A 15,451-nucleotide genomic window follows, 5' to 3' on the forward strand; every position below is an offset into this window, starting at 1 on the left:
AACCTTACTTACGTTGTACTTTTATAATGTGTCTGATGAAGGCAATAATTCGTTTGCCGAAACTATAACACATTAGTAATAACAAGCGGTTCCTTTGGCCAAATTTTATTTTAAATAAAACTGTTACGCGAAATTGTTCTAACAGATTATAGGGACAATGAATAATTTTGAAACGTTGTACATAGTATCCAAAGAAAATAAAAATAATAATTGATTTTGAAGCGTTTGAAATGATAGTTACGAAATTTGGCTTCAAAAGAAACCAGTTGAGAATTCTCCAAGAGCATTGCCAGAACGAAGAATCAGAGGCGGATCGAGGACAGACTTCTGGGGGAGCGGTGTGTTGTAATACTGCTGCTTAAAGCTACTTTTAAGAGCTAAAGACTCTGGGGCGGGTTTTATTTATGTATAAAATAGGAAAGTTTCACCTTCTAGGGGGGCGATCCGCCCCTATTGCCCTCCCCCGGATCCGCCCCTGAAAAGAATAAAGAGATAGAGCGAGAAGAATAACTATGATTGTTCCTTCATGTAAAAGTAAATATTTTTATCTGCACCATTTTCTCTTCTCGCAAAATGATCATCTCTCTATAACTTACGGTTCCCGAGATATGGTTCCTTAAATCTCCGGAAATTGACCATTTTTTGGCCAATATCTCGGGAACGGTAAAAATGACGCAAAGAATTCCATCACTTTCTCAGATAGTTATCGATGCACCATCGAATGGAGAATTCAAAATTTTAAAAAATCGCAAATAACAGACAGAGACACAGACATAGAAATTCAGTAACGAACTTTTTAAGTTCGTTAAAAATAGAACCAATAATCGTTAAACCATCAATAAATTACATTAAAAAGATAAACGAAAATTGATTTTGAAACATTGGTACGAGTATTAAGAGAGGCATTGACTTGAAGCGTAAATTAATATGTATTATTAAAAGTTAATACAGTCATTGAGTTTAAAACGTTTAAAAAGGGCAATTTTAAAATAAATTAAACAGTTCTTACTTTTTCTTTTTACGAACATTTTATATAAACTAAAAGTAGATTTGTCTGCACAATAATTAAATTCATTACTGAAATTTTGTTTACGTTTCTAGATGATACCAAAAGAAAATAAGAATGGGGAGGAAAGAGCGAAAAGTAATTCAGTCATTACAAAACGATTATGATGAAGCTTTTCTGTAAATAAAAACAAAATGAAATTTTCTTTCTATTTTCAATTGTTATTTTGTGTAAATTTACTTTATACTTACATTTCACAAGGAATTTTCTGCAGAGTATATGAATTCATTTGTAAATAAACGTTCTACTAGTAACTTGGTTAAAAGTATTATGTCAATGATATTCAATAAATTGTTTATAATAATTATTGTGATTATTATTAATTATATGTTTTCCTTCAGTAGTGTATTAGCTGTCTATTTAGGTCTTTTAAATTAAACCTTCACCTCATTCTTACATTTGTCACATGGTTTTAATACCAACAATATAATGAAATATTTCTTCCCTCTTTGTGTACTTCTTAAGGAGTTTGGTTTACAAAAGCTCCGTTATATACGAGGAGCAGTCAAAATATTTCTTTTACTCTTTGTGTACTTCTTAAGGAATTTGGTTTACAGAAGCTCCGTTATATACGAGGATCAGTCAAAATATTTCTTTCACTCTTTGTGTTCTTCTTAAGGAGTTTGGTTTACAGAAGCTCCGTTATATACGAGGAGCAGTCAAAATGTTCCCCGAATTTCGATGTAACTATTTATACCACAATATCGCAATGCTTTTATAGGTAGAGTCAAATGATGGTCCGGGCGACTTTTCCCTTCACGAAATTTTATTACAAAATATAATAAATACAAATGTTTTTAATTCAATGTATCCTCTTCAATGACCAAGTGAAGGAATATTGAATGTTCTGCCGGGTGCCCCTTTCACTCATGGCAGGTTGTAGGTTAGATTTAGATTATAAGTTTAAGATGGGATCCCTAGTCCAGTGTGACATAGGGTAAGGAAGAGGTGCTCCAAGTCCACAGCGACATAGGAAGGTAAAGGTTAAGCGATCAGTTGGTCGACTGATGCTCGGTCCCACGGTGGTCCGCCTTTTATTTGTCCTCTTCGGGTCCTTCCGTGAGCTCCGTCTTCTTTCGGCGATCCTCGGTGTTTTCCGTGTCGGCATCTCGTCTGCTATGCTGTTTTCAAACAATAGCACGTGTTGTGTTGACGTGTGCCTTTGTCGTGATGTGGGGATCCTTACAATATAGGTACACATTTACTTAATAGCTTTCAAAATAGGCTCCTTGAGAACACCACACTTATTGCACCACTCCTGACATTGCTGGAAACAACGCTGAAAGTATTGTTTTTGTATGTTCCGTAGTTCAGCCGTCGCATTAGGTTTGGATGTCTTCTACTGTGGCACAACAGCTAGCAGAAACGAACAGTCCCCCTCCTCTACCAGCCTCCCTACTCACCAGATTTACCACCAGCGGATTTCTGGCAAGATGAAAAAGGGCCTCAAAGTATCCGTTTCGCCACCGTAGAAGACATCCAAACCAATCCGACCGCTGAACTTCTGAACATACCAAAGCACGCCTTTCAGCGTTGTTTTCCAGCAATGGCAGGAGCGGTGGAATAACTGTGTGTTCTCAAGGAGCCTATTTTGAAGGCAATTAAATGAGTGTGTACCTATATTGTAGTAATAAATAATTACAACGAAATTGTGGGTACTTTTTCACTGCTCGTCATATGTACACTGACTGTTTGTGTGTCCGTCCGTGAAGAAGAAAATAAATCTCACAAATTAGTTAAGGTGGATCATTAGGTGTTCTCGGTGCTATGCTAAACGCTGCTTGAATAGTGCGGCGTTGCAAGATAGTGTCGAGTGTTTACTGATGCCAGATAATAAAGGAAGTAATCATGGAATTCTGCTTAGATACTTACTGGAGAAATTAGTTTTCGACGCTTATCGCAATCCACTGCTAAGTTCCGCTTGTCGAACTGTAACCTTAGAATGCACTGATTTTCTCATTGCGACTACCACAATAAACGTACAAATTTGGTAACAACGCATTATGGCGTTCTGCGTAACTTTCTTCTCCAAATCTATTTCCTTAAATGTAAATTAATATTTAAATAAAATGCCAAACATAACATGAGAAACGATCAAAAAATATATATATTTTGTAATAAGATCATTACTTTAAAATACTTTACACACACAAATAAACATTTCATAAAACTGAGCACGTTAATAGGATCTAAAAGCAAGTGCTCATTATAAAACGAATCAAATATTTTCCTTTATTTATTACCTTTCTCGATATCAGGGGACACAAGCAAATGAATCAGTACCTTGTGCTGTAGCTGAAGCATAACTCTATCTTATAGTACAATATTTATAATATGAAACGTTTCATTGCGCAGTAGTTAAGGGAATGAGCTAAAATATGTATTGACTTCCTGGTGATGATCCACCTTAATATAGATCATCAATACGGTATTGGCCAGGATATAGAGGTTAAAAGTTAGAAACTGAGTTTGAAAATGAAGATGATCCGTTAACCAGAAGTGGTTGAAATCAACCATTTCAGATTTTAACATTGGTCACGATAGAGAAAAAACGATAATATATAGCGAGAAACGGTTGCCTGCAACCGATAAAGCGTCCCAAGAATTCATTTCATCTTTATAATTAATTCCCTACTAAATCCGGAAATGTTAGAAATCTACTACTACAGCTTCCGGGTTTCGATAGTAATCTACACAAAGTAGAAACGACAAGAGATAACGAGAAGTGTGTGTGTGTGTGCTTTTTTAAAATCAATTTAGCATTCTAAGAATTCCACCTTTTCTCTTAACCTCCTATTCCAGGGATCTCATGTTTGGCGAGTATTAAAATGTGCGAAACATTTTTTTTTAAAATTCGGATTGTAACAAAACAATTATTGGTCAAAAGCACTTAATGTGAGTGTATAAATCAAGCAGAAGTTGGTTTTCTCATTTGTCATTTTAAATTAAGCTCATTAAATATTTAGGTAAATCTGTGTAAAATGCTAACATCCATAACCACTCACTTTTATGTAATTCAGCCAGAGGACGATTCCTTTTATTCAAGAAAATTTCGATTACTGTTCGGAGCTCAAAAAATTGCAATAGAACTATTTTGAAGTCAAGTCAATTTATCCAGTCTTTTCAATGAACTGACGAAATTGATTATGATTGAGCGCATGTGGTCTGATATAGTTAACAGCTGACATAACTGGCTTTAAAATTTGTGACTTATCCAAGTACAGTGCTTTTCGCACAAAGACTATTGATAAATAATGCAGTGTAGGATTAATGGTTTTGAACCATCATCATTTACTATGTCATTTGATACAAGAGCAACGACACCTATATTTTTTCCACACTTGCTTTTGACAAAAAGTAGTGATATAGTTTAATTTTTCCATTAAAACTTACCCATGTACACAATCTTACCTACCACTAGGGAAAATTGTAAAAAAAATAAGTCATTTGAAAAAGGGTTGATAGTAATAACAATTATGCTCGGTTTACCTTGTCTGTGTATCAGGGTAAAACATTTATCTGAACCTGTGCTCTCTACACAGCGCAGCATTTGAGCATGAATCTCCTTGTCATTACTCACAACTTCTGTACATGTTCCTTTACAGTCACAAGTGAAGGACGTCTTGATAAAAATCGGTGAGGGCTATCATAAAGGGTAGATTTTTCCCGATTGTGTTTTCAACATCTCGCACTGTTTGCAAGATTTGAGCCTACTTCCGACTGGAGTTTCTAATTCATGTATGATCAGTGTCTTCTTTCTTCTTGTATGCAGTATGTAATAAGCAAATACATTACACACACAATGAATTATAATGTTAGTGATATATTCATGGGGTAAAACACTCGAAACAATAAAGATTTATCTCAGACTCGAGAAAGATTATCCTTCGTTTTTCATTATCATTTGGCCAGGAAACAAACGCCAGACAGATATTCTAACCCGTACACAAATGTGTGGTGTCGGAATGTATAACTCATAGGATATGATGCTTTTTAAAATTTCAATACTTCCAATGTACCCCTAAAATGTAATAAAGAAATAACGTCCATTTTTTAAATATTCAATTAGAACTGAACAATCTACACAAAATTTGCAATTGTTCAGTAACAACGGTATCTTTCTAAAGCTTGTGGTTTCCGAGATATTATTCTCAAAAGAATTGGGCATAAACATATAAACATCCACAGACATATGAACTTTTCTTGACCACAAACATATAAACCTAGCATCTTAATATAGACCCTATAGATAACTGAAATTTCATGCCATACAAGTATCGATCGTATTGTTTGACATATGTGATACAATTAGGTAAACAGTGCTATCAACCCAATATGAAGAATAATTTTTCAGATAGCACTATGTCTCGTTGTTACATATTTTGGTTCTACACGTGAAATGGAAACTTATAATACCACACATGTTGTAGACTGCTGCAAACTAAGGATGTTACAGTATCATTGTATATTATTGGATCTTCTTTATAGCCTTCAATTAATCATAAAATACGAATTTTCTTCTAATAATATTATTAACATATGCTTAAAAAATAATTTCGAAGTGACAAGAGTAGGATAGTCCCAAGAATATTCTAAAAATAAAAATGGTCTCCATTTGAGAGGTTAGAGAGAAACGTTGACCTAAGTTATCAAAGCCTCGTTGTCTCGTGATCTCCCCTCCCTTTAGTCGATCCGCCACTGATGATTACTCTTATATTCTTCTTATTATAGTTTTACCACAACTGTATTATCTACATAGGAAACTTGATTTTCTTAATTGATGCAAAAATAATGTAAAATAAAATGTATATAACGATTTGCAAACTTCTTCCTCATTATCTAAGTAGGTCAAATTTGGACGACATTGATCCTAAATTCCTGGTTCAACGAACTGCGTTTCTTTTAATTATTTTCTTTTTTTTTTTTAAAAAAAAGAAAAAAATTGAAAGTAAAAATGACGTGACTACTTTTATCATGTATCTCTAGTGTAACCTCCGACCTTACTCAATATTACAAAATGATAAAGCATATGACAAGAACCAAACGGGGTGAATGCTTTCGGAGGACTTCAAAACATCATCAAAATAGTCTTACATTAATAGTTGCTTCTTGAACTTCTTTTTAAGAAGCAAGAATGGATCTTGCAGGATTTTGGCTATCGAAATTATTATTTATCGGGTCTTTATTATTGTTGACGATAATAGTGTGTGCAGGTGCTTCGAATTTCCAAAATGGCAAACTAACGACTGCAATTCATCAGTTAAAATTTGCATCAAACGAAATTGAAGATTTTTACGATGATAGTCGACTGAAGATAAGTGATGATGAGGATGATGAAATGTTGCGATTGTGGAACGGAATTGGATTAGCTCTTCATAAAGCGCTGTTTGACCAACCAGATTCATCGCAGAACTCACTGTGTAGGAATCATAGTCGGCAATTTTTGGAGGATTTAAGAAATTTTAAATTATGGGCTACCAAAAGTAAGTACAGTACCAAAATATGCAGTGCTTATGTTTTGCGTTTAAAAGTAGCCTGGCCTGTTGGTTGCTTGATAGTTGGTTGGATTTTAGTATCATTTTTCAGCAGCGCGGCTATATGTAGTGTTGACCATGAATCGAGAAATTTCTCGGAAACTAGACTAGAAGTAAATTTCAAATTCGAGACGAAATGAGACAAGAAACATGGCAATTCGTTTCTCATTTTAAGGATAGGAAATGAGACGAGACGATGAATTTGAGGTGTTTCGTGCAGAGTTGTAACTAGAGATTTCGGCACCCGGGGCGGAGTAGATTTCGGTTCCTCCTACACTCATCTCAGCAAGCTTTTCCTTCTCTCCTTTTTTAGAAGCAGCTTTTGTTGTTATACTACGCTGAATTTTTATCAAGCTGCTTGCACAGACCATTGGAACAGCCAAAAACGATCATTGTGCGTTCTTTGCAAATTATGTGGTCGTTTTGGATTTTAAAAATGCTCCTACGTACATTATAAGTCATTACTCGGCACCTCGTACCACTTATCATTAACAAATCATATACAATAACTTACTAAGTAATAAGTAAAAGTTGTTGTGACTCGTTTTGAAACGTTTGGGTTGCGAGCGGAGCGAGCAAGAAATTTTTTATCAAATCTATTTGTTTGCAAACCGACAACAATATTGATTTAAAAGGAGCGCCAATATTTCTGCGGGACGCCGCGTCGTTTACTCTTCTCCAATACTTTTTTCTTTCATCTTGCTCGTTTGGCGCCCTCTTGTTATCAGCGCCCGAGGCAAGGCTCCGCTCCCTCTTCCTCCATCAGTAGCTTCGGCTCTGGTTTCATGGTCAACCCTAATTCACCCAAGTCTTAGATCCCGAACACTGCAATAGAGTTACATGATTCATGTATGAAGCTATAAATTGATAAGGTGATTGCACGAACATAATGTCGATGATTTAGCAACGTTTAAAGATACGCAGATCATTACACAATAAACTCAAGTAAGGAGTGCTGTTTAAATGTTATATCACACCTTCCTTGGGCTCCTCGTGACCGATTCTGATAATTTATAGATGATAAAAAAAAAAAAAGATAAAAGCATAAATTTTGTACATAAATTTACAAAAGACGAGAAAAGTGTATCGAGAATCGAAATGAGACGAGATTTGTACAAAATTTACGAGACAAGACGAGAAAACTTTATTTTTCCTCTCGCCTTGTAGACAACACTAAATGAGACGTGGACCTAGAATTTAAAGTAGAATCCGACAACTTTCAATGTTCTCCTATCAGGAATCAAACCCGGAACTCCCTTGCATCAAAGACATGCTTGTTCTAATTATTATGGCAGCAGAGGGGATTACACTATTTAGTGGAGTTTCACAACCCAGCAGTGTGCAACTAAACAACAGCGAAGTGAACCTGATTGAGAATATCGAGACCGAGCTCGAGTGAGTGCTAGTCAGAGCTAATGTGATCACTTCATTGAAGATAGTGAGCCTGAACCTGAGAGAGCTCCGATTGCAAAAATTGTCACGTTTGTTTTATTTATTTCTTTATTACTAGCTGTGAGAACCCAACCTTGTCGGTTATTAACTCAGAACATCGATTAAAAGAAAGGAAAAATTTCCTTATTCAGTACATGTCCCCTGCCGTTATATAATCCAGCAGAACCATGAAATAATGGGGTTGTATACACGCAAGGCGTTATTAGAAACCGCGAGAAATGTTCACACGTTTTCGCATATAATTACCTCCCCCTCCCCCCATACACAAATCTAATCACCGAGACGAAAGTCGAAAACAAAATGTCTTTGAGCAGGCTTAGATCTGGTTAATCTGTGCGGAAATCTGATGAGGTAGACAGATACACAAAGACAGATATACGGAAACTGTCTTACGCAGACAACGGAAATCAAAATAAGCTCCCTAGGGGTGGAATCGGATTTTCTGAACACCCTGTATATTCATATAACTCGAACGGTATATGAATTCGGAAAATTTTTATTACAGTTTTGTAATAGGCGTCATTAGTGCTTTCAATTGACGTATAAACCGTCTTTCACTTCGATATATAATCTCTCTCCCTTCCCTTGTAAGTGGAACTTAAATTTAGGCACCTCAGTTTTCAAATTTCTCACGTAGTTACTAAACTCACTCAAGTCTAAACATTTGGTAGTTGATCTAACCATTCATATTTTCACAATTTAGTCCAGAAATTCTATGGAATTGAAGTAGTTCCAGGCATGTGTGAAAATTTAACACAACCGGGTAACACAGATAATGTTAAAATATCACAATCGTTTTCAATGTAATTCTAAAATTCATACAGAGGAAACGAATGGAAAACCAGTAAAGACGTACTTAAACTGCAAGTTGTATTTTTTCAAATGACATTACATCAGATAATTTCCTATATCAAATCTAACATGTAAAAACGTAATCATACAATACCACACTTGTCATATAGTGTTGTAAACTAAGAGCGTTACAGTTTCAGAAACATCGAAAGGCAACCAATTTTGAAAGGATTCTAGAATAGTAATAACACATGTAGGTCTAAGACTGACAGTTTAATGCTTATCAAAGTATCTTAATGTCGGACACTACGGTCATTATATGACGTACTTCGAACAAGTAGAAACATGAGGAAGTACAAAGGATTTTATTTTTAAAAAAGTACTTAGATAAATACCACATCGAATTACGTACATGCTTTCCAATAGACATAAAAAATCATAAAACCGTTTACAGCAATTTGATATCTCAAACCATTCGAAATTTGATATAGGCTATGTATTGCTTAAAATAACGTATTTATGGGAACTTTGTGAAACAATTTTTGATTTACTTTGCTTCTATAACATTACAACAATACTTTTTGGTAGGTGTGAATACGAGTAAAATGAGTTCTCGGAATGATATAGTTTTAAGCAGTGTTGTGAAGTTTAACAGTGTTTACCACATCTCCAGAACGGTTTTATAGTATCAAATTGATGTAAACTGCACTGTGATAATCACATCTATTGAAAACTATCTACTCAATTAGATAAGGTACTTACGTAAGCAGTTTTTTGAAAATAGAAGCTTTTGAAAAATGTCAAATTTTCAATCCATTGTAACTTTGTTAGGTAGCTATTTATTCTAAATCCGTCATATCATGTTCATCATGTTCATCATGTCATATCATTTCCGTTGTCTGTGTAAGACAGTTTCCGTATGTATATATATATACACGGAAACTGTCTTATGCAGACAACGGAAATCAAAATAAGCCCCCTAACGAAAAATTTCAGGTTTCGAAGTGCAGCATTTAGGAAGTTATTAGACATGTAAAATAAACAGTGATGTACAAATCGAAGCAGACATGATGGATATACATGCTTTAAATGAGAATTATACGGAAAGCCTGAAAGGAAAAGAAGAGATGAAGGAAGAATAGAAATAAGGCATTGAGTTAGAAGAAGAATGTAGGCTAAAGACTTGTCAATATTCTGTCAAAAATTTAAAGGAAGTGCGACATTTGCCTTACGTTGAAATGACACTAATATGCTTAGTATGGTTTCTCAGGCTAAAGTCTTTGAGCAGACGAGCAGCGAATGTATAAAACGCCCTCCTTGACTATTGGAAAAATTAAGTTAACGTGTGTACCTTACAGTACTTTTCTGTTCCTTGTAAACTGGCTGAGTTACGTAGCATCTTATTTTATCTCAAGTATGCCCATTATATGCTTGAACTTCTTTTTCGTAGGTCTACCTTCGTTAGCCGGAAACTTAACTTTAACGGAAATTTTTGCGAGTCCAGTTCGAGTCCGCTAAAGACAGGTTTTATTACATTAAGATAGGAGTTCGCTTTACCAAAACTCTTCTATATATTTGCTGTGTCCGTGTCTTCGTTCGAGAGTCGGAAAAAATAATCTCAAGAACTATTTAATGAATTACTATTAATTTTAACCAGGATATAAAAGTACAAAAAATAGGAACAAAGTTCATTGAGACGGAAATCATATTGAAAACGAAAATGGTAGGAATAAATAATTTCTTGTTTTAACGTTGGTCACTACAGAAAAAAATGGTTTCTTTCAATCGGTTAAACACCCCAAGAATACATTTCATCTCCTTTGAAGTGATAGAAATACATTATAATTTTCTGTTTCAATAGGCCTATTAATCTACACAGAGCAAAAACGAAAAGAGATCGTTTGGAATGAATTTAGCCTTATAAGAACATACAAGATTCAGCATCTTCTCTGTTATCCATGTATTCAAACCGGCTAAAGAAGATGAGAAACGAATCATGATACTAAAGATACGAAAGAACAACACATATTTTTTGTCTACAATGACTTGGTACAGGGCGCAAAATTTCCGGTCGCCAGGTCGCCACTGGCGATTAGAAATTTAGAGCTGGCGACCAGTGTTCAGTAGAAATAATTTCTTCCTAAACTCACAGGGCTGCGCAGTTTCTGTTTCGCACGAAAATAATTGTCACTGAGTGAGAGAAAACACGGAATGTGATGTCTTCACAATGTTCCCATCCCATCCTTAATCGAAATTGTCTGCCTCTTGGATTCCTGTCTTACGAGATTCCCAAATTTGCTTCTATTGTCACATTTTGTGCAGGTTTACCGTGAGTACCGGTACTGCTTCATGTGAGAGAGGTTTCAGCAGTCTCAACAGAGTTAAGATTGAGTACAGAATTCACTGAAGACTGACACCTTGGATGATTCGCTGACAATTTTCATCATGCTCTTCACGTAAAGACTTTGATCCAAAAATTGCAATCGACAACTGGTACTTCATTACAGAGAGAGAGCGTTATACCAACTCAAAATTGATTATCCTGAATCTAACAGTCTGTTTTTGAAATGTTATTTCCTGATGTAATCTCCTTCTTTGTCCAACCAAAGGCCGTTGGGGGAGGGTGAAGAACCTCTCATAATTTGTATGTGGGAGATACTGGCAACCATCATTTTTGCATTGGCGAGTGCGTCTGACTTTGAAATTTTGCACCATGACTTAGTGGCCAAGTTACTGAGATAACTGGAATTTATACTAGGACACAAAATTACGTTGATACCTACCTTATCTAAGTGAGTTTAGCAAAGCTTCTGACATTCCACTTGGTCGGCATTTTTGAAGCCTATATCATGTCTGTCTTTTCCATGATGGCTTTCGCAAATCTTCTGCAAAATTTAGGTGAATTATGGTATGTCTCTTCTTGGAAATAACCATAACATTTGAGACTGCATGAATGAAATTAAATGAAATCTTTGAGTTTTACCTCTCATGCTTATGCTGGCTAGGCTAAAGGTGACGGTGATGATGACAAATGAAAGAAATTGTGGAATGAAGAAAGTAAAATGGGGGAACCCCGAGAAAACCCACGCACACGGTGTTTGTCCACCAGAAAGCTCACTTGGCACGAGCTGGGATCGAACCAAGGAACTCCCATGCACTAGAGGTGAGCAATTTATCACTGAGATGAGATTGCAATCCATCGAGAATAATGGTGTAAACAGAGGTAAAATCCATTTTATTTGGCAGATTTCTACATATACTTAATCAAAGATAAACAACTTTCTGGTATAAAATACGTAAAAATTACTTTATTTTGATAGAACATAGTGTAAGGACATTTTGTTTAGGGTATTCCGATCAACCCTATTTTTATTACACACACACACACACACACACACACACACACACACACACACATATATATATATATATATATATATATATATATATATATATATATATATATATATATATATATATATATATATATATACAGGGTGGGCCATTTTAATTAATCCACGGAAATATCTAAAAAATGATAAAACATGGAAGAAATGTACACGTTATATATTGCTAAGGGGGAAAACCATTTCCGCCAAAAGTACTCCTCCCCACCCCCCGGAAATGGGGGTAACGGGGGGTAACTTTGAAATGTCAAATGGGAACATGGGTCGAGTAAAACCTCGTTCGAAAGGTCTTGGAAAACTAAGTAACGCTGTACCAAAATTTGTTTCATATGGAGCACCAGTTTCAAAATGGCCGAAATGATATAGTTCGGAAACTCCAGTAGCCGTGGTATAAAAACCATGGGAGGTAGATGAATGGAACAAAATTGAAATACGTAAATACCATAGGGCATATCGAATGATGTGACCCCTGCGATCCCAGCGTCTTTCCTGAAGGGATCTTGTGAGCTAACTTCAAAATTTCAATGTCCGACCGGACACGGTTCGGGCGTACGCTTGACCTACCCAATGCTGTTTGGAAGGCAGACTTCAGGGATAGAGAATTAGTGCACTCAGTTAATGCGGATTGCCACAGTCAAGGGCGCCCATAAGGGGGGCAAGGGGGGCTCTTGCCCCTCTAGAGGAAATTGTGCTTCGAAATATCGAAAACTCAATAGAATTTTTAGAATAGCTACAGCAAAATTTGAAACTATATTTGAAATGTCGCTTTTTCTTGCCTCCCTTGGAAACCACAACATGGGCGCCCTTGGCCACAGTTACATTTTGATTAACTATTAGCACTCATGTCATATTGTAAGCTTGAGGGACGAAACAGTGTGTACGTATATCCCCGAAATGCTTTCCGAATAACCAGCACGCATTGCATAAAAGTTCTGTGGCGACGGAGATTAGGAAATTCACACGTTTGTAAGTTCCAGCAACAGCATTATTCGACAACTTCTTTCGTATAACGTTCTTTCTGTTTTCGCATCGAATCATACTTAGCCATACAGATATGCGTTACCATTCAAATAAAATTTCACCTTTTTATAGTCACTACAGCGTCATCCTTACAAACAAATGTTTCAACCATACCATACCTATTTGAAAGGTAGCCTTAATTTGCGAATTAAAGTAGAGTTCTCATTTGAACTTTCACTGTTACTTTCCACCCCGCTCACATACAGAGCACAGGAAAAGATTATTTTGCAGGACTTGGATATCTCTCTATAGATTATGGCAATTTTACTCTAACATTTTTATCTCTGTTGTATCATTCTTGAGCCTTGGAACGCCTCCGTGGTTTTCCTATTTAATTTTCGTTATTTTCATTTATCTCTACCCGTATTCATACTATGGGCACTAGACGTTTTCTTAGACACATTCACCATGTCTTGGCGATCATTTTGAAAACGGTGTCTCATGTCGAAAATATTCTTACAGAAGCTGTTTGATATTCATTTGTCTATGTAACATGATGTTACTCGCTTCAAGTTGATATTTGAAGTTTTCAAGTTGGCCCCGGATACCTTTCAGTGGAGTCACCCCGACAACACCTCTCGATGTGCCTTACGTCAGTTACCTACTCCAGTTTTTCTTCTGTTGATTTATCTCCAATCGCTTTCATACTACGGATACTAAACCTTTTCTCTGACACTGATACTATGTTTCGGCGGCCTTTTGAGAACACTGCCATTTCACCTCAATCGTTTTCTCCTGCAAGATGTTTGATTTTGCAAGATTTATCGAACGAGGTACCACTCGACTCATGTTACTATTTGAAATCTTGAAGTTAGCCCCCAAGACCCCTTCAGGGAGGCCACTGGGATCACAGGGACCACACTATTTGATATGCCCTATGATATTTACGTATTTCAATTTTGTTCCATTCATTTACCTCCCATGGTTTTCATACTACGGCTACTGGAGTTTCCGAACTATATCATGGCGGCCATTTTGAAACTGGTGCTCCATATGAAACAAATTTTGGTACAGCGTTACTTAGTTTTCCAAGACCTTTCGAACGAGGTATTACTCGACCCATGTTCCCATTTGACATTTCAAAGTTACCCCCCGTTACCCCCATTTCCGGGGGGTGGGGAGGGGTACTTTTGGCGGGAATGGTTTTCCCCCTTAGCAATATATAACGTTTACTTCAAACATTTCTTCTATGTTTTATCATTTTTTAGATATTTCCGTGGATTAATTAAAATGGCCCACCCTGTATATATATATATATATATATATATATATATATATATATATATATATATATATATATATATATATATATATATATATATATATATATATATATATATAGGGTATTAATGAACTATTCCGACAAACTGTAAGAGGTGATTCCTTACATCAAAATAAATGAAAAAGTTCATATCGACGTGTGGGGAAAAGTGCATAGTTTCAGAGCTAGGGCTGTCCAAAATCGCGAAAAAATCAAGTTTCTGGAATTCGAAATAGGGCCTGTTGAAATTTGGCCTTTTCGTGATTTTGGATAGTCCTAGCTCTGAAACTATGCACTTTTCGCCACAGGTCCATATGAACTTTTTCTCTTATTTTGATGTGAGGAATAACCTCTTACAATTTGTCGGTATAGTTCATTAACACCCTGTGTGTATATATATATATATTACAGGGGTGCTATTCAGGCGGTTCGCACAGGTTCCCTAGAACCGGTTGTTACAATATTTCGAGTTCGCAGAACACTTTTTTTATACCCAGACATAATAGTAAATATTACCCAGTTATACCCAGGAACAATAAATTTTAGTTTAACTATATTTGTTTTTAGAAATTCTTACAGCTACAGGGTTAAACATAATATGTTTGATCTCTCAGAACAAGGTATAAGCGTTTCTTTCTTAATCTCAAATGCTCAGCTATCAAGAATGAGAATGGGGATCTCATTAGTGTAGTTGTGAGTGTTATTTATATTTGAAACACATACTTATCATTATCAACAATTGTCAACCCATTGCTGGATTAAGGTTTTTCCAATACTTTTTGAATATCTTGGAAACGAATTATCCATCTATCTTGGATAATCCGTTTCCAAGATATTTGCAGTGCTACCTAATTTCATCACACCACCTTATATTAGGAAGCTATGTAGGTGTCTACTTGTCACTTCTGGTATCCAGTAA

At 35.8% G+C, this 15,451-nt stretch overlaps 1 protein-coding gene across 1 annotated transcript in view; it reads left to right on the forward strand.

The window, feature by feature from the left end:
* Positions 1–6,159: 6,159 nt before the first annotated feature.
* LOC145670238 (nose resistant to fluoxetine protein 6-like) overlaps positions 6,160–15,451 on the forward strand; it is a 67,321-nt gene continuing 58,029 nt past the window's right edge. Inside the window, exon 1 of the mRNA XM_081738634.1 lies at positions 6,160–6,549. Within this exon, the coding sequence (XP_081594760.1) occupies positions 6,201–6,549 (349 nt within the window). The 5' untranslated portion in view covers positions 6,160–6,200. The remainder of the gene's footprint in view (positions 6,550–15,451) is intronic.

This window comes from Thermobia domestica, chromosome 14 (assembly GCF_964235325.1).
Source record: "Thermobia domestica chromosome 14, izTheDome1.hap1.1, whole genome shotgun sequence".
Taxonomy (NCBI): Eukaryota; Metazoa; Arthropoda; class Insecta; order Zygentoma; family Lepismatidae; genus Thermobia; species Thermobia domestica.